The 18,244-nt window shown below is 38.9% G+C and overlaps 5 protein-coding genes across 5 annotated transcripts; 3 read left to right on the top strand and 2 right to left on the bottom strand.

Moving 5' to 3' along the window:
• Positions 1 to 251: 251 nt before the first annotated feature.
• On the bottom strand, positions 252 to 1,046 carry M430DRAFT_240231 (hypothetical protein). The gene has a single exon (XM_024865000.1). The coding sequence runs from the start codon at positions 1,013 to 1,015 to the stop codon at positions 350 to 352; it is 666 nt and encodes a 221-aa protein (XP_024720851.1). The 5' UTR covers positions 1,016 to 1,046; the 3' UTR covers positions 252 to 349.
• M430DRAFT_27946 (hypothetical protein) lies at positions 987 to 2,813 on the top strand (the record flags this gene model as incomplete). The annotated part of the gene is made up of 2 exons (XM_024865748.1): positions 987 to 1,043; positions 1,107 to 2,813. 2 exons carry the CDS (start codon positions 987 to 989, stop codon positions 2,811 to 2,813), a joined length of 1,764 nt encoding a protein of 587 aa, XP_024720852.1.
• A 442-nt stretch (positions 2,814 to 3,255) lies between these two features.
• Positions 3,256 to 5,323, top strand: M430DRAFT_42172 (hypothetical protein). Its single transcript, XM_024867531.1, has 7 exons — positions 3,256 to 3,584; positions 3,647 to 3,843; positions 3,898 to 4,007; positions 4,060 to 4,208; positions 4,267 to 4,402; positions 4,459 to 4,761; positions 4,842 to 5,323. Exons 1-7 carry the CDS (start codon positions 3,285 to 3,287, stop codon positions 5,111 to 5,113), a joined length of 1,467 nt encoding a protein of 488 aa, XP_024720853.1. The 5' UTR covers positions 3,256 to 3,284; the 3' UTR covers positions 5,114 to 5,323.
• Positions 5,324 to 5,874: 551 nt separating this feature from the next.
• Positions 5,875 to 7,025, bottom strand: M430DRAFT_19095 (hypothetical protein; the record flags this gene model as incomplete). Its single annotated transcript, XM_024864015.1, has 5 exons — positions 5,875 to 6,071; positions 6,135 to 6,245; positions 6,293 to 6,423; positions 6,478 to 6,760; positions 6,812 to 7,025. 5 exons carry the CDS (start codon positions 7,023 to 7,025, stop codon positions 5,875 to 5,877), a joined length of 936 nt encoding a protein of 311 aa, XP_024720854.1.
• A 419-nt stretch (positions 7,026 to 7,444) lies between these two features.
• Positions 7,445 to 8,605, top strand: M430DRAFT_35020 (hypothetical protein). Its single transcript, XM_024866662.1, has one exon. It carries the CDS (start codon positions 7,757 to 7,759, stop codon positions 8,444 to 8,446), a length of 690 nt encoding a protein of 229 aa, XP_024720855.1. The 5' UTR covers positions 7,445 to 7,756; the 3' UTR covers positions 8,447 to 8,605.
• The last annotated feature ends 9,639 nt before the right edge of the window (positions 8,606 to 18,244 follow it).

Consider the following 18,244-nt stretch of genomic DNA (forward strand, 5'->3'; position numbering starts at 1 on the left):
ATCCACGTCCCTTGCTACGACCAACATATTGCGTACAGCCTCAACTCCAACATGTATGCGCGTCCAACTCCTGGGCAGTTTATCTAGGAGCCATCCATCCAGCAGGGCAGACTCCCAGTGCCCAACTTATGCAGATCGTATGAACGTGCGTTAGGCTGTTATAAACCCTGGCTTTCGACTCCAGGACCCAACATTCATTCTTCACCAGTCTCTCTCCTGCCCCCCTTCCACGAAGCAACGGATGTTGTCACTGATTGTTTAACCGAGACTGAATCTCAACTTATGCATTTGTATACATGATATCATTTGTGATGTTATTAATTATTGACCCCTTAGGTGAGTAAAAGGGTCATCGTGAAGCAATCGCCACAACTGAAACCTGGAGAAGCGGGCATTGGCGAGGGGACGGCCCGCTATCAATTCGCTGTCGCTGGCCCATAGGCGCCAACTCATGGGGTGGAGCAACGGCACCAATGCAATAACCACAGCATCCTTCGGATCTCCCGACCTCAAACAATGTGACACGATATCCGGTGCCTCTCTCGCCCGGCATCAATGCGCGAATAGCTTCGGGGATCCTTTGGACGCCGCGCCAGTCAAACGCTCTGTTCCCGCGGATCCGTTGCCCCCGCCAGGCCAATCGCGATAAGAGGTCGCCGCACCTTTTGCTTTCTCTCCCCATCCTTCGACGACGAACTTTTACGTCCTCTGCTCTCCGCAGGCGGAGGAAGTCTTTTGCTGGGTTATAAGGACAGAGAATCGTTCCACCCCTTTTTGTATATCTTGAGGGAAGGGGTTCCATGGTCCTGGGGTCTGCGAGTGGTGGTTGGAAACTCGGTGGATACATCTTCACCGCAATTGTAGCGACACAAGAAACGAGACGAGAGAGACAAATTGCGGGCCCCTGAACAAAGGAGCAAAGCCAGTATCTGCAGCAGGTACATAAATTCGATAATACCGCGCACAGAGCACGGCAGACAACCAGGATGACTATCACAGAGACCGTCACTATCATCAACAAGTCCGGCAAGGTAGTGAGCACCGTATGTTGCCCCCCCCCCCCTCTCCCTCTCTCTCCCCGGTCCCTGTGGCTAACAGATAACCAGGGCAAACACCTAATCAATATCTTCAAAGATGCCAGAGATGCCTACAACGAGAAGAAGTCTGCCCTACACGCCGAACACCAAGCTCGAAGCAGACACAGACACGCGCAGAAGTTGTTGCTGGCGAGAGAAGAACTGGTGAGAGAAGAGCTGGTGAGAGAAGAGCTGGCGAGAGAAGAACTGGCGAGAGAAGAACTGGCGAGAGAAGAACTGGCGAGAGAAGAAGAACAATCCGTCGCTTCGTCCCGACATTCGAGATCTTCTCGTCGCAGCCATCGACATAGGAGGGAAAGGGAGGGGGAGAGATCATCGCGGCCGCCATTAACGGCAGAGAATCTATCCCAAATTGATGAAGAGTCTGTGGTTACAAGCAGTTCGAGGAGAAGCAGGAGGTCCGCAAGTCATCATGGCGAGCACCGCAGTTCCCGAAGCACGAGAGACGGAGGAGCTAGATATCGATCCCCGTATATCGAAAACGCGGAGCCCAGCCAACTGTCTCTTGTACGACGACATACTGACTTCCCCCCTTCCACCCCTTTCGAACCCGCCGATCCTATCGATCCTATCGATCCCACCACAACCCAACTTACTCGTTCCATTCTCCCTCCATCCTATCACACTTACGAACCGTACCGTTCCTCTTCCGTCCCGGACCTGCACGCCGAAAATGAAGAAGAAGAGAATATCGACATGAACCTCGCCTACGGACCCATTCCACATCCCTCGTCGCTCGCAGGCCCGGACGAGGCAAACGAATTCGAATTAGCAGAAACGATGTCTCGGCTCGATGCCCTATTGATCGAGGCCGAGTGTCTGCAGCATTCCGCCACGACTATAATCTCCCAGTTGCAAGCGAACCCCGAAGCCATGGCCGCCGTAGCTCTCACCCTGGCCGAATTGTCCAACCTTCTCACTAAAATGTCGCCCAGCATCATCGCCACTGTCAAGGCCGCAAGCCCAGCTATCTTTGCTCTGCTCGCCAGCCCACAGTTCCTTATCGCCGGCGGCGTCGCGTTCGGGGTTACGATTGTCATGTTTGGCGGGTACAAGATCATTAAGAGGATCCAAACTAAGGAGGCACCCCGTCTGGAGGAACCGCTCGCCTACCAGGCAATTGAGCCCTATCAGCCGGTTCAGCCCTATCAGCCGGTTCAGCTCTATGAGCCGGAGGCTGAGGTCGAGGTTGAGCTGAGCTCGATTGATTGCTGGCGTAGGGGCATCGCAGATATAGAGGCCCAGAGCGTGGGCACAAGTGTAGATGGCGAGTACATTACCCCCGAGGCGGCCAGGCAGAATTACGAGATGTCGATTCGGGAGGAAGCTCTCGAAGAGGAAGGCAGCGATAGGGAGACCATCAAAGAGTGTACTGTGATCTCGGGCAAGAGCCGCAAGAGCCACAGAAGCCACAGGAGCCATAGGAGCCACAAGACTGCCAGCAAAATCGGGAGCGAGTCCACGATTCGTGGGGAAGATGTTCCGCCCTCCAGGAGCTCTGTGAGTAAAGCTGGCTCTGAGACGGGAAGGAGCAGGGCTGGAGAGAAGGAAAAGAAAAAGAAAAAGAAGGAGATGCTCATGATTGAGGAGGAACCCCAGGATACAAAGTCGAGGAAGAGTACGACCCTGTCAATGCTGCTCAAAGGGAGGTCAAGGAGGGGTAGGGAGGAGAGGGAGAGCGTGTTGAGTCTCAGACCCAAGACTATTGAGATGTAGGGCGTGGCTGTCTGCGATCAGGGCAGCGGATTTCCGAAGGCAGATGAAAGCTTCGTATTCTTCACATCTCGACCATTTGTACCATCTTTCCTTCTTTGTTCTATCAGCGGGCGTTGGTGGTAAATACGTTGCTTTCTCTCTGTACATCATGACTAGATGACAATAAATGACGACCAACATTCTAAATCTACAGAATCATGTTCCAAATTCCAAGAATAGATATGACCTGTGAACTTGTCTGCGAATTGCTTATCTGCACGGTTTCGGATCTACGGAGTAAGAGATTCTCCGTTCAGGGGAAGAGGTGATTGCTAACCGAATGACTAGCCTGATACAGCTAGGTAGATATCCTTCCCTCCTATGAGATACCTTACCTCACCAGGCATATCAGTGCGCAATCATCTTCATCAACACCTCTTTCCACTCCCAAGAGTGGATTTCTCTTCCATTGAAATCCCAAGATTATAAAAGATGGCTGTCTCACCTCCTTCAGAGAATAATCAAGAGCCATCAGCTACAGATGAAACGACTCCGCTCCTAGAAGCAGGACCATCTGTTCAAAGCAACCAAGAGTCCTCACTATTGCAAGATACCCCACCCTCAGAAGCCGAAGATGATACGCCCTTACCAAAAGTTCAGATCTTTCTTCTCTGCTATGCACGGCTAGTAGAGCCAATTGCTTTCTTTTCCATCTTTCCTTTCGTCAACAAGATGATCTTGGAAACGGGGAATCTTGACGAGGCGGATGTGGGGTTCTATAGCGGTCTTATAGTTAGTAGTTCTCCCACGCTACCATATGTGCCTGAAATGTCCGGAGCTAAGAGAACGAGTAGGAATCATTATACTCTTTAACGCAGATGCTAACGATGATCGCCTGGGGCCGGGCCGCGGATCGTCTTGGGAGAAAGCCAGTGCTGGTTCTCACGCTTTTTGGAGTGGCGATCGCAACAACGCTCTTTGGGTTCAGTAAAGCTATCTGGCAGATGATGTTTTGCAGATGTCTGGCAGGGTTCTTTGGGGGCATGGTTGTGTGAGTAGAGAGAACTGCCGATTCCTAGTGGAGATGGCTCACGTAGATGAATAGCACGCTTCGGGCTATGATTTCGGAGAATAGCACGCCGAAGACTCAGGCTATAGCTTTCAGCTACTTCACTTTTACCAGCAATATTGGCATCTTTCTTGGCCCCTTCATTGGTAAGCTTCACCTACAAGATTAGTTATCGTCAGATTGTTGAATGCTATATAGGTGGTGTGCTGTCCAACCCCGCTGATCAATACCCGCGGGCTTTTGGGAATATCCAATTCTTTAAAGACTATCCATATGCTCTTCCTACCATTGTTAGTGGCTTGTTTAGTGCGAGTGCTGCTATTCTTACCACACTCTTTGTCAAAGAAGTATGTTGTCCTCGTCGGCCTTCCATCTAACCCTGCTAATCACATGTGACATACCTAGACCTTGACCCAAGATCGTAGAGCCAAGCAAAAGGAATCCCCAATGACAACATGGGAACTTATCAAATTCCCAGGCGTTGCCACCGTCATCTACATCTACGGCCACACCATGCTCCTGGCCTTCTGCTACACCGCAGGTAAATAAACCCCCAACTCTGTCCACACCACCCAAATTAATCTCTTCATCCCACAGTAATCCCAGTCTTCTGGTTTACTCAACCCTCACTCGGCGGTTACGGCTTCTCCCCCTTCCAAATCTCCATGTTCCTGGGCGCGGGCGGCATCTCACAAGCCCTCTGGACATTGATCGTGTTCCCACCCCTCCAGCGCCGTGTCGGCACCGGAGGCGTACTGCGCGCTTGCGCCTTTGCCTGGCCATTCTTCTTCGCCGCCTGCCCCATCGGTAATGTTCTCCTTCGTCAGGAATGGAAAACCGCTTTCTGGATCGTCGCTCCGACCGTAAACGTCGTCGGGTGCGGTGTCAGCATGGCATTTAGTAAGCCCCTACCCCCTTCTTTTCCCCCCATCTCTTCTTCGCCTACATATGCATGCATCTCTCTAACACAACAACAACAGCGGCGGTCCAACTGGCACTAAACGACATCGCGCCCTCGGCCTCTACGCTCGGGACGCTGAACGCACTCGCACTGACGGTGATCGCGGCGCAGCGCGCGGTAGCACCGGCCCTCTTCACGAGCATCTTCGCTGCGGGCGTGCGAACGCAGTTCTTGGGCGGGTATCTCGTCTGGTTGGTCATGATCTGCGTCGCGATAGGATTGACGCCCGCGGTGCGCAGGCTGCCGGCGAAAGCAGAGGGGAAGATTAAAGATCCTGCGGAAAGAGGATAGGGGATGTAAGTAAGTGTCAAATGAAGGTGGTTAAATAGATTATTGAGGGTATGTATGTACATGCGCGTACGACTTGGATTGGATATGAGTAAAGAGTGGGGGAGATTGTAAAGTGCTTACATATATGGATATGGGTTAGAAGCTATTTGGTCTATGTAGCATAAAGCGAACTCGAGATAGATTGTCATTTCTGCGTATTAGCAAGCAAGCATCTATTTATCTATCTATCTATTACCTACCTGTACCTAGTAACTGTTATTATAGCTTTTCAATCGTACTTTAGTTTTAGTCACGGTTTGAATCTAGGTAACCGAACAGTACCTAGATAAAGAGTCCCTCCCCCTATTAACAAGCGAGAATTGCCCTACCTTAGGTACTTATACCCAGATAGATCATTCAGAACTCACATAATTTACACCACCCACTTATCTAAATAACTCACATCAACTTGAAAACTGACGCATTCCCCGACTCCCTCATCCCCATTACTGACGGAACATCTGAGATCCTGTACCTATTTTTAGTAATTTTAAGGGAATATAAATACAGTTTTATGGTATTGTTATCTGGTGTCGAAGGGTAAGGTTTCGGGATGCGGGGTTTGTGTGTTAAGCGTCAAGGTTAAGATACTAAGGTATTGTGGTTGAGATGTGAATAATGCAATTATTCAAGTTGCAACAATATGCAAACAAACAGGCCAGATTCAAACATTTCACAGATCCCTGAGGATCCATCACCATCACTCAACTAAATTTCATAAATCAATAGAAGGGCGTAGCTCCCACATCATTCTCCCCCAAGTTCCCCAGATCCCAGTTGTTCTCCACTGTAGCCAGGATGCTGTAATGGTTGTACGCGGTCCCGTTTGACGTGTTCTGCGCCGAGGCCGGTACCGCATCACCAAGCAGGACGGAGAAGACGTCGTTATCCGAGACATAGGACTCCGTTTCGTCGAATGCTGATTTTAGGAGGGGATGGTAAGTTTAATGCAAGAAAGGTCAGTGGGGAGGGAAGGACGAACTTAGCAGCACGAGAGTATTGCTCATGAAGTTGGGGTTTGTGAGGAGAGGCTCGATAAAGCTTCGAGCCCACGATCCAGCAGTGGTTATCGAAGTATCGTGGCCGTCATTTGCTATTTCCTGTCAGGGCTTGCCAAGGGACCATTAAGAACTGACTTACTCATGTTGGGAGTGATAAACATCCACTGAGGGAGCTTGTTGGCCTCCAAATCGCTGTAAAACATGGTGAAGTTCTTGATCTTTGCCAGGCGGTCCACGTCCGAAGTCACAGAATCGTAGCTGATGAGAGGGCTGCCATGATCTCGAGTCAGATACTACAGTTGTTCTTCAATTTGAGAGACATACTTATGCTTTCGGACGTAATCGTTGGCACCCGTTTGTTGGTTAACGTAGTTGCCTTCAAAGCCCGAGTATGGCATATCTTCCTGGTATTCGCCCCAGCTGATCCCCTTTGCTTCAAGCAGGTCCACGATCGTCTGCACAGAACTATCGATCGTTCCAAAGTTGTCAGAGGTGAATCCATGGGTACTACCCCCGACAGCCGCAATATAGTTTGGCTGACTGGGATGCGTGATAGCCTCGTAATTAGTGAGGGTAATTCCCTGACTTGCTATCCATTGCATGTTTGCTATTCATGTCAGAGAATAACTCGAAAAAAACAGAATTGGAGAATGCATACGGTCAGCCGCAGCCATGTCATAATCGGTGTTCTCTAACCAGATGGTCACAAATCTATCAAAGGTCTTTCCCTTAACGGAACTTGTAGGGCTCAGCGTCAAGGCCGTGGCTCTGGCTTGCGCAACTGCAGCTGTGCCAGTTGAAGTGTATTGCGATTGGGCATTACCCATGCTTGCTAGAGCAATTACAACGACGGCACTTGAATAGAAATGCATCCTGAATGGAAAAAAAACCGGATTGTGGAATTAGAGAGAAGAGGCTTGGGAATGAGAACTTTCTGGAGGGGCGCGCGATGAATACTTATTCACGGAATACATGTGAACGTGGGGTTTGCTTTGGGATTGAGATCTGGACTGCAAGTCTCATGGAACTCCGATAATGCTTGCATCAAACGAGCAGTAACAGTATGGGAGTTGGTAATGAAGGATGTAGCTTGCCCACTCATGTTCGAACTCCCCAGATCGTGGCTCGAGAGCAGGAGACAATTCGATGGGAGGATGGAAGAGCCGGAATTGTGAGAAGTTAGTTGCTTTGTGATCGTCATAGAAAATGCCCATCTTTGGCAGGTCAAAATAAGGTTAAGAAAGCGGCGAGGGCCGCAAGCGCCGAGTCTCGATTCCGTACAACATTGTGATGACTTCAATAACTCAGATAATAATAATCATTCTCCAACGTGTACGGAGCAGAGGTTGAGAGATGATTGTTGAGATCTGCAATGGCATCTCCCAACAGGGGTATATCAGAACAAGGGCAGGGGTGTTGAGCAGCTGATAGCCTCACTATCCTAAACTATCATAAACAGCGCGGCACAGCTTCTACAACATACACCGCCTGGACCAGAAAGCAAAGAACAGGAGCATGTATCGTCAAACCTACCAACCTCGTTTGGCTGCGCTTTTCATTTCTCTCCATAACTGTATATAACACCACCACCGCCGCAACGACCATGGCAGACGAGCAGACCCCGCTGCTCAGCGGCTCCAACTACGACTCACCGTCCCAACCCCAACCAGTCTACCGCGAGGGTAACAACGAGAACAACCTCTTCAAATTCCGCCGCGCAATCGGGATCAACATCGACTCCCAAGATGCGGACCTCGAGTCTGCACGGCGCGGCGCGCGCGGCTTGTACAAAGCCATAATCGCCCAGCAGCGCCGACGCAGCCGGCAATACCACTTCATCGAAATCATCTTCTACCTTGCACTCGGAGCGCAGATCATGATTGGGGCGACGCTGTCATCGCTGGGCCCGCTGGCCAAACTGCACCCGACATCGATCACGATCCTCGGGATAGCGAACACCAGCATAGCGGGGATTCTGGCGCTATTGAAGGGGCAGGGCCTCCCGGACCGGCTGCGGAAAGACGAATTTGAGATGCGCAAGGTTCAGGACTTCATTGAGGAGACGGAGGCTAGGATGGTGCTTGCGGGCGACACGGTTACGCAGGAGGAGGTTGATAATGCGGTCCAGAAGGTGTTCTTGAAATATACTGCGGCGAGGGATACGGCGGAGATGAATCGTCCGGATAGTTATGGGCACCAGCCGGAAGGGGATGTCCAGCGTAGGGTCACGGCACCAAGCTCGAGTGGTCAAGCCCCGGTGAAAGCCGTTGGGGATGGCAAGGCAAAGGATTGATTAGGGGGCCTCCAGGTGGAGAGTGCCTGGGCGATGTTCGATCTCTTCTTCGTACAACACTTGAGTACAGAACTAGAGTGGCACGATTGTTACTCACATAGATCTTTGTAACTTCCTATACCCCAACTGCTATTTCAATTATTATTTCTAATTGGCACATTTGGGACCATCAAGGTCCTCCGGCTACACTTTTAATGTGTGCTAACTTCACGCATTCCTTTTTGAACTGGTTAGTGCTACAGGTTGTCTAGACTCGATCTTAGTTCGAGCCCAGTTCTTAGAACAACCTATATAAAAGCTCTCTGCTCATGCTTTCTTTAATGATGTTGTTTTGCGGGATATAACATACCACTAACCTTCCAAGGAATCCAAGACCACCCGAACAATTCACGCACCCGTTGATAAGCAACAACTCTCATCATTCTTGAAAGTGAATGGCTTATAGTTCCAACTCTTAGCAACCAGTTTTCATTTGTTAAGATCACCGTAATAATTACAATTCTATCGGTCTAATACCACTTTCACAAACTAAAGCCGCCACCTCAACACTTGCAATGGAGTTGTTTGACGAATTAGAGAACCTGGCAGTTAGTGCTACATACGAGGAGGCTGAGGAGAACACAGCTTCCTATGACCCAACCCAAGGAACAATCAGGATGTGGCAAGAACGCTTCGGTTATACATACGACCAAGCTACAGAACTCATTGGAATCACCAGGACCGTCAAGAAACCATCTATCACAACACAACAAGCAATGCTTTCACCAGTACAAGCACGTACTATCTATACGCTCAAACTCGACGGTCCTATCTCTACTCTGTAGAAGGTGCAAATTGCTGCAAACCTCCTAACGATCCCAGAGTCATACCACGGCAGCGGCTAGGCTGCGCAGAAACCTATAGGTCCCTACTAAATAGGTTAGGTACCTACCTTATAGGGTAGGTTATAGTAAATAGGACCTAACCTATAGGTCCCTAAATAAATCTACGACCTAACCTATAGGGTAGACCTAACCTATAGGTATAGTATATCTTAAGGTACTAAGGTACCTTTATAGTTACGTAATACCTAAGGTTATAATTATTAATTAGTATAAGGATTAGTATAAAGATTAGTATAAAGATTAGTATAAAGATTAGTATAAAGATTAGTATAAAGATTAGTATAAAGATTAGTATAAAGATTACTTAGATTAGTATAAAGATTAGTATAAAGATTAGTATAAAGATTAGTATAAAGATTAGTATAGTTATCTTAAGTTTAAACAATTATAAAGAAAATAAATTAAAATAGTTTTATATATATATTTTAGTACTTAGGCTCTACTATCCTTAAGTCCTTACCTACTTTATTATATAATCTAAAATAGATCTTTTATCTTATAATTCTTATACTTATTTTCTTAGTATATTAATACTCTTAAGAGTCTCTAGCTTAGATCTTAGAGGTAGAGTTAGTAAAACTAACTCTATACTATTATAATCTTTATTAACTACTAGCTTAAGAATGTCCTTATCCTTAAGGTCTTTTAGTAGATTATAGATTAATAGATCTTATATAGTATTCCTTTTCTTATACTCTACTATTTGTATACTATATATTTTATACATAAAATATAAGATTTATAAAAACAGTCGTCTACGCCTTTTACTACCTTAAAAACTTAAAAATAAACAATAGAATTAAAATTAGTACCTTTAGATACCTCTTAAAGTACTAGTAGACTATAAGCAAGCTTATAGTAACAGATAGTAGGTATACTAGACTTAAATAAAGCTAATACTACTTACTTATAAGTAAGAGCTAGTACTCTTATACCTTAACTAAGAGTTATAGTAAAGAGCTAGAGAGTAGTAAGGGTAATAAGGATAATAAGATAAAGAAAATTATATAAAGGATTAAAGCCTATATAATACTAGGTAAAGAAGAAAAAGCGTCGTGTCTCTTATATAACCTTATTACTATAATAATAATAGTAGTAAAGATAAGAGCTATAAACATAACAACTCTTTTATATACTCTTAAGTCTTTTTCTAATAATAACCTAGTAATAATTAGACAATTAAGAACAATATTAAAAGAGGCCTTCTAAAGGCTAGTAGTAATAGCGGCCCTTTAGGCTACTTATACGTTAGTAGTAAGCTAGTACTTAATAAGAGTACAAGTTATACTAAAGAGGTAGATTAAGGAGCTAAGGATTAAAGTAAATAGATAAATAAAAGACTTAGTACGTTATAGTACTATTAAAGTAGTAATAGTAGCTAATATAGTAATTAAGGACACTAAGGTAGTAGCGACTTACTAGCTACTTAGTAGCGATACTATTCTTACGTTTAAAGAGGCTATACTAAAGAATATAATCTAAGATTAGAGCTAGGTATAAAGAGTGTTTAGGCCTATAGCCTAGCTTTATAAGAGTAAGTTTATAGTAATTATAAAAGGCCTACTAGTAGAACAGATTATATAAGTAGAGCTAAGAGTATTACTAGTAGAGATCTAAGCCTATATACTATATATTATAAAGGTTAAAGTTAAACTTATTAAGGCCCTTATAGTAAAGTTTATAATAGTAGTACTATACCTTTAGAGTACTAATATAGTAACGTACTTATATAAATAAGGGTTAATCTAGTAAGCCTAGATCTTTAACTATAAGCTATATTTAGCTAACCTATAAATCTAAAGATACTTTTAGTACTACTAGTTTAGCTATATTAGGTAGTTTTATAAGAACTAGGCTTAGTATAGCTACTATATAAGAATAGTATATCCTTAAGGTAAAGAAGAGTACTCTTAGCTTAATAGTAAAAAGAAATACATTAACTATAGTAGACTATATATAACGTAAGACTATTAGTATCTTAAGGCCCTTAAGGTAAAAGAGTAAGTATATACTATATATTAATAAAGGCTTAGATAGTTTAAGGTATCTAAGAGTAGCTTTACTAGCTAGGTACTTAGTATTATACTAACGTCCTTATAAGATAGTAATAATAGCTACTAGATTATAGTACCTAAGAGACTATAGATAAGTAATAGTAAGAAGCTTATAGTAAAGACTCTAGTAAAGTAAAGGTACTTTTTTATTAAGGTACTAGATATAGTAATAGTCTAGAGCTATAATATTATAGAGATATTAAGCTAAGGAGCTAGCTAGAGGTCTAGTAACCTTTTTATAACGTAAGACTTATAGATCTTAGACTCTTAGTAATAAAATTAATAATAGTATACTAGAATACTATAAGAAAGAATAGCCTTACCTTAATAGTACTTTATAATAGCTATAAAGTCGACGTTATAGTAATTTAAGAGCTATAGTATAATACTTAGATAAAGACAGTCTACTACCTAGTATAAGTAAAGTACTAGTAGGTCTATAAGAACAAAAGTAAAGTAGTTATTTACGTTTATAAGTAGTACTTACTTCTTACTTAAGTAGTAAAGATAAGTGTTAACTAGTATTACGTTACTTTATAGAGTATTACTATCTAGTTAATATACTTACTAATTCTTAACTCTTTAGGCTAGGCTAGCCCTCTCTAGTAGCTTATTAAGAAAGACTTAAAAGAGCTATAGATTATTATAAGTAATATAAACCTTTATTACTTACTTTAAGATAAAGCTAATAAGACTACCCTTAAATTAAAGACCTTTCTTTATCTAGCTTATAAGTAGTAGCTCTTACTATATATACTTTAAAGAGAGCTAATATAGTAGTAATATAATAAATAAGACTTAATAATTAACTATATATAAGTTATAGTAACGCTCTAGTATACTTATTAAGGTAACTTAGAGTATAAAGGATCTAACTACTATACCTAGCTAATTAAGGTTACTACTTAAGTAAGGGATTACTAAAAGAGAGCTATAAAAGTACTAGAATAGAGCTAGACCTTAATAGACTAAGAACTAGTAATAATTAAGGCTAGAAGGCTTTACTTCTTCTTAGAACTACTAGATATACCTTATAAGGTTAATAAGGTAGTTAACTTACTTACTTCTTAGCTTATATATATTATAGATATATCTACTCTAAGAAAAAAGGTTAACTAAAGGCGTACTAAGCCTTAGTAAAATAGTAAAGTCTTTAAGGCTATTTAGTAAGTATAAGTAGCGTACTATTAATATACTACCGCCTTAACTAAGCTCTACTAGCGCGACCTTTAGTAGGCTAGTACTTATTAACTCTATATAATCTAAGATATAAAAACTAAGAGCTAGTATAGTACTCTTACTACTACCTTAAAAGACTAATAAAAACTCTAGAGTCTTAAGAAGTAGGCTAGGCTTTATAGCTATATACCCTTAGAACTAGCCTTACTCTTACCTTTATAAGGCGCTAATAAAAAAGTACTAGCTATAAGCTACTATAATAAAGTAATAGTGTTAGGCTAGTAGTTCTTTCTAGAATTAATAGCTAATCTTAGTAACGTTATTCTAGACCTTTAAGATAAGTAGTACTAATAGTTTACTATTAATAACACTATAATAAAGGTAGATATTACTAACGTTTTCTAAAAGACAAGTACCTAAAAGGCGCTAGGTCTTAACTTACTACTTACCGGCTTTCTTAAGGTATATAAGCGCCCTTTAGCTAAGCTTCTTATACTAATAGTAACTATAAGCCTCTAGCTAAGACACTTTCTTATATAGTTTAAAGTAGTAAAGGTAGTAGTACTATATAAGCCTAGAAAGACCTTTAAATAGTAATAAACTATAAAGGCCTATAGGCTAATATTACTCTTAAATATAATAAGTAAAGTAATTAAGTTAGTAATTAGCTAGTACTTTACTAATACTATAAAGTCGTAAAGGCTCTTTCTAAAGATATAGATAAAGAACTAGCTATAACACTTAATAGACCTTATAGTTAAAATAGTAGTTAATACTATATATATAGTATAAAGCTATAAGGCTATAGTATCTCTCTTTTAACTTAATATTAAAGGCGCCTTTAATATAGTAAACTATATACGCCTTTTCTATACTTTCTAGTACCTAAGGTTCTTTATATAGGCTATATAGTAAGTATATAGCTTTTTTACTAATTAGATAACTAGTCTTTTTTTTTATAAAGAAGTAGTACTATCTTAAGAAGTTACTATAAGAGTACTATAAGGCTTGTCCTTTTCTCTTATCCTCTTTTTTCTTTATACTACTAGCTTATATATACTACTATAAGGTTATATAAGCCTTATTATAGTAGAGTTTACTAACGACCTTAATCTCTTAGCTTTTAGTAAAGATATAATAAAGATATACTAGTACCTTAAAGAGGTATAGTAAACATATAGCTAGTAGTCGTATATAAAGAAAATAAAGTTTACTCTTAAAAAGAGTAAGCTTTTTTACCTTACTTATACTTATACTATACTAATAATACTTGTTTACTTTAATAGCTAAGTTATACCTTTAGTCTAAGAGGCCTACTTTCTAAGGGTTTAGATAGATTAGAAGCTTAGATAAAAAGGCTACCTTAATACTATTAAACAAAAGTTTACTACCTAGTAGTTTATACTTATAAGGCTTATTATATTTATATAAAGATATAGCTTACTATACGTAAGAAAGATCTATATAAAGGTAATCTAGAGTACTATAGTATATAGTATAAGGGTCTAGTACTACCTCTTTAAGTAGTAAGCTAAGAAGATTATAAAAGACCTTACTATAAAGTAGTTATAGTACCTTTATGTTATTATAAAAGTATACTAAGCGACTCTTGTCTAGTTCCTTAAGTCTAAAATAGCTATATTCTTACTTAACCTTTACCTTAATAAGTAAGTAGTAGACTTTAAATAACGTCTTAAATATATAAGTAAAGGTAAACTTATATAGTTTATTTATAATAAGGTAACGACTTGTCTTTAGTAATACTAAAGACGCTACTATAGTACTATTATAACGCTACCTTATACATTACTTAAGTATAAGGTAAGCTAAGCTATATAAGTAAGAGACTAGTATAAGGACTCTTTTTTAAAAGAGACCTTATAAGAGAACTAGAAAGTATAATAGTCTTAATATAATAGCTTACTAGTATACTACTAAGGTACTACCCTAGCTATACTACCTACTTTCTTAGTAAGTACCCTTAAGAAGTACCTACTCTTTTATAAGTATAAGAGCTCTCTTTTAATATAGATCTATACTAGTAAAGTTAGACTTTAGGCTTTCTTTTTTAAGTATAAAGTACTAGAAGTAGTAACCTCTTAGTACTCTTATAGTAAGGCCTTAGAGATAGTAGCTTACTTAGTCCTTAACTACTAGTAGCTAGACTAGTAGTAGTAGGCCTTATAGTAAGTGTTTTACTTAAGAGTACTATAGACGTTCTATAACTTTATAATAGTAATAAAGAAAGGTAAGAGTACTTATATACTAATCTATTAGCTACTATCTACTAGCTAATTCTTATAGTTCTGTCTAGCTAAGTACTACTTAATAAAGGAGTTATAAGAGAAGAAGTAGCCCTAGCTAGTAGCTAGCGCCTTACTAGCGCCTTACTAGCGTCTTATTAGTATGTTTAGTATTACTAGGCTAAAAGGTTAAGTTCTAGTAAGGTAGTAATAAAGACCTAGTACCTTAGTAGTACTATAATAGTATAAATGTAAGAAGTAGTATATAGGTTTTTACCTAGCTTTAGTACGGTTTTACTACGTGATTTATATAGTATAGAGGTTCTATATATAGTAAGTATAGGTAGTAAGAATAATAATAATAATAATATATATTTTACGTATAAATATAAAGAGTACTTAAGTATTATCTTAAGCTATAAAACAAGCCTATAAGAGCCTCTTATATATAATAGTATTAAGGCGTCTTTATATCTATAGTATTTACGCTTAATAGCCTAGCTAGTTTAGTTCTTCTTCTTTATTACTAATATAGTAATCTACTACTTACGTATTAACTTCTTTTAGATATAAGTTAATAAATATTTTTTACTCTTTTAGCTTAGCTTTTATCTTTTCTTTAGTTATACTATTAATATTAATAGTATTAGAAAGTATCTTTTTAAGCTTATTACTTTACTCTTTCTAAAGTTAAGAGAAAAAAACTAATATAAAGGTATAGATAGCTAGAGGTTTAAGTTAGCTATAATAATAGCTATATATATTATATAAAAAATTAAAGAGGCGCTTAATACTAATACTTATAAAAGAAATATAAAGTAAGTCTTTAGCTATTACTATAAGGCTAGAGAGACAAGTCTTAAGCTACTACTAAACTAAGAGAGGTATATAGTTATTAGGTTCTAGTTTTAAGTTAGTAATTAGTATAAAGATTAGTATAAAATAACTTACTTATCTTAAGCTATATATCTACCTTATTATCTACTATATCTATACTTAATAATTAATCTTAATCTAATACTAATACTATAGTATCTATATTTACTTCTTAAAGTATTTAAAGATAATTAGAATTTCTTATATAATTATAATAGTTCTTTTAGTATAGTTTATAAAACTACTCTTTAAACTCTAATTACTAATCTTTTACTTTAAAATTAAGCTAATAATAGTTAAGATTAAAAGTCTTTAATTTTAACCTTAAGTTTAAGATTATACTTATTATATAAATAACCCTAAAAACTTAAAAATAAACAATAGAATTAAAATTAGTACCTTTAGATACCTTCTAGAGTACTAGTAGACTATAGGTAAGCTTATAGTAACGGATAGTAGGTGTACTAGACTTAAACAGAGCTAACACTACTTACTTATAGGTAAGAGCTAGTACTCTTATACCTTAACTAAGAGCTATAGTAAGGAGCTAGAGAGTAGTAAAGGTAATAGAGATAATAAGACAAAAAAAATCATATAAAGGATTAAAGCCTACGTAATACTAGGTAAGAAGAAAGAGGCGTTACGTCTCTTATACGACCTTATTATTATAACGATAATAGTAGTAAAGACAAGAGTTATAAATATAACGACTCTCTTATATACCCTTAAGTCCTTTTCTAATAATAACCTAGTAATAATTAGATAATTAAGAACGATATTAGAAGAGGCCTTCTAGAGACTAGTAGTAATAATAGCCCCTTAGGCTACTTATACGTTAGTAGTAAGCTAGTACCTAATAAGAGTATAGGTTATACTAGAAAAGTAGATTAAAGAGCTAAGGATTAAGGTAAACAGACAGATAGAAGACCTAGTACGTTATAGTACTATTAAAGTAGTAATAGCGGCTAATATAGTAATTAAGGGCGCTAAGGTAGTAGTAACCTACTAGCTACTTAGTAGTAATACTATCCTTACGTTTAAAGAGGCTATACTAAAGAACGTAATCTAAGATTAAGGCTAGGTATAAAGGGCGTTTAGGCCTATAGCCTAGCTCTATAAGAGTAAGTTTATAGTAATCGTAAAGGGCCTACTAGTAGAACAGATTATATAAGTAGAGCTAAGAGCGTTACTAGTAAAGATCTAAGCTTACGTACTATATGTTATAAAGGTTAAAGTTAAACTTGTTAAGGCCTTTATAGTAAAGTTTATAATAGTAGTACTATACCTTTAGAGTACTAACGTAGTAATACGCTTATATAAATAAGGGTTAATCTAGTAAGCCTAGATCTTTAACTATAAGCTATATTTAGCTAACCTATAAATCTAAAGATACTTCTAGTACTACTAGTTTAGCTATATTAGGCGGTTCTATAAGAACTAGGCCTAGTATAGCTACTATATAAGAGTGGCGTACCCTTAAGGTAAAGAGGAATACCTCTAGCTTAATAGTAAAAAGAGATATATTAACTATAGTAGACTATACGTAGTATAAGACTACTAGTGTCTTAAGGCCCTTAAGGTAAAAGAGTAAGTATATACTATATATTAATAAAGGCCTAGATAGTTTAAGGTATCTAGGAGTAGCTTTACTAGCTAAGTACCTAGTATTATACTAGTGTCTTTATAAGATAGTAACGATAGCTACTAGATTATAGTACCTAAGAGACTATAGACAAGTAATAGTAAGAAGCTTATAGTAAAGACTCTAGTAAGGTAAGAGTACCCTTTTATTAGAGTACTAGATATAGTAATAGTATAAAGCTATAATATTATAAAGATGTTAAGCTAAGGAGCTAGCTAAGGGTCTAGCGACCTTTTTATAACGTAAGACTTATAGATCTTAGACTCTTAGTAATAAAATTAATAATAGTATACTAGAATACTATAAAAAAGAATAGCCTTATCTTAATAGTACTTTACGATAGCTATAAAGTTAACGTTATAATAATTTAAAAGCTATAGTATAATACTTAGATAAAGATAGTCTACTACCTAGTATAAGTAAAGTACTAGTAGGTCTATAAGAGTAAAGGTAGAGTAGTTATTTACGTTTATAAGTAGTACCTACCTCTTACTTAAGTAGTAGAGATAAGCGTTAACTAGTGTTATATTACTCTATAAGGTATTACTATCTAGTTAATATACTTACTAATTCTTAACTTCTTAGGCTAGGCTAGCCCTCTCTAGCGGCTTACTAAAAAGGACTTAAAGAGGCTATAGATTATTATAAGTAATATAAACCTTTATTACTTACTCTAAGATAGAGCTAGTAAGACTACTCTTAAATTAGAGACCCTTCTTTATCTAGCCTATAAGTAGTAGCTCTTACTACATATACCTTAAAGAGAGCTAATATAGTAGCGACATAATAAACAAGACTTAACGATCGACTATATATAGGTTATAGTAACGCTCTAGTATACTTATTAAGGTAACCTAGAGTATAAGGGATCTAACTACTATACTTAGCTAATTAAGGTTACTACTTAAGTAAGGGATTAC

This window comes from Amorphotheca resinae (assembly GCF_003019875.1).
Source record: "Amorphotheca resinae ATCC 22711 unplaced genomic scaffold M430scaffold_6, whole genome shotgun sequence".
NCBI classification, from domain to species: Eukaryota; Fungi; Ascomycota; class Leotiomycetes; order Helotiales; family Amorphothecaceae; genus Amorphotheca; species Amorphotheca resinae.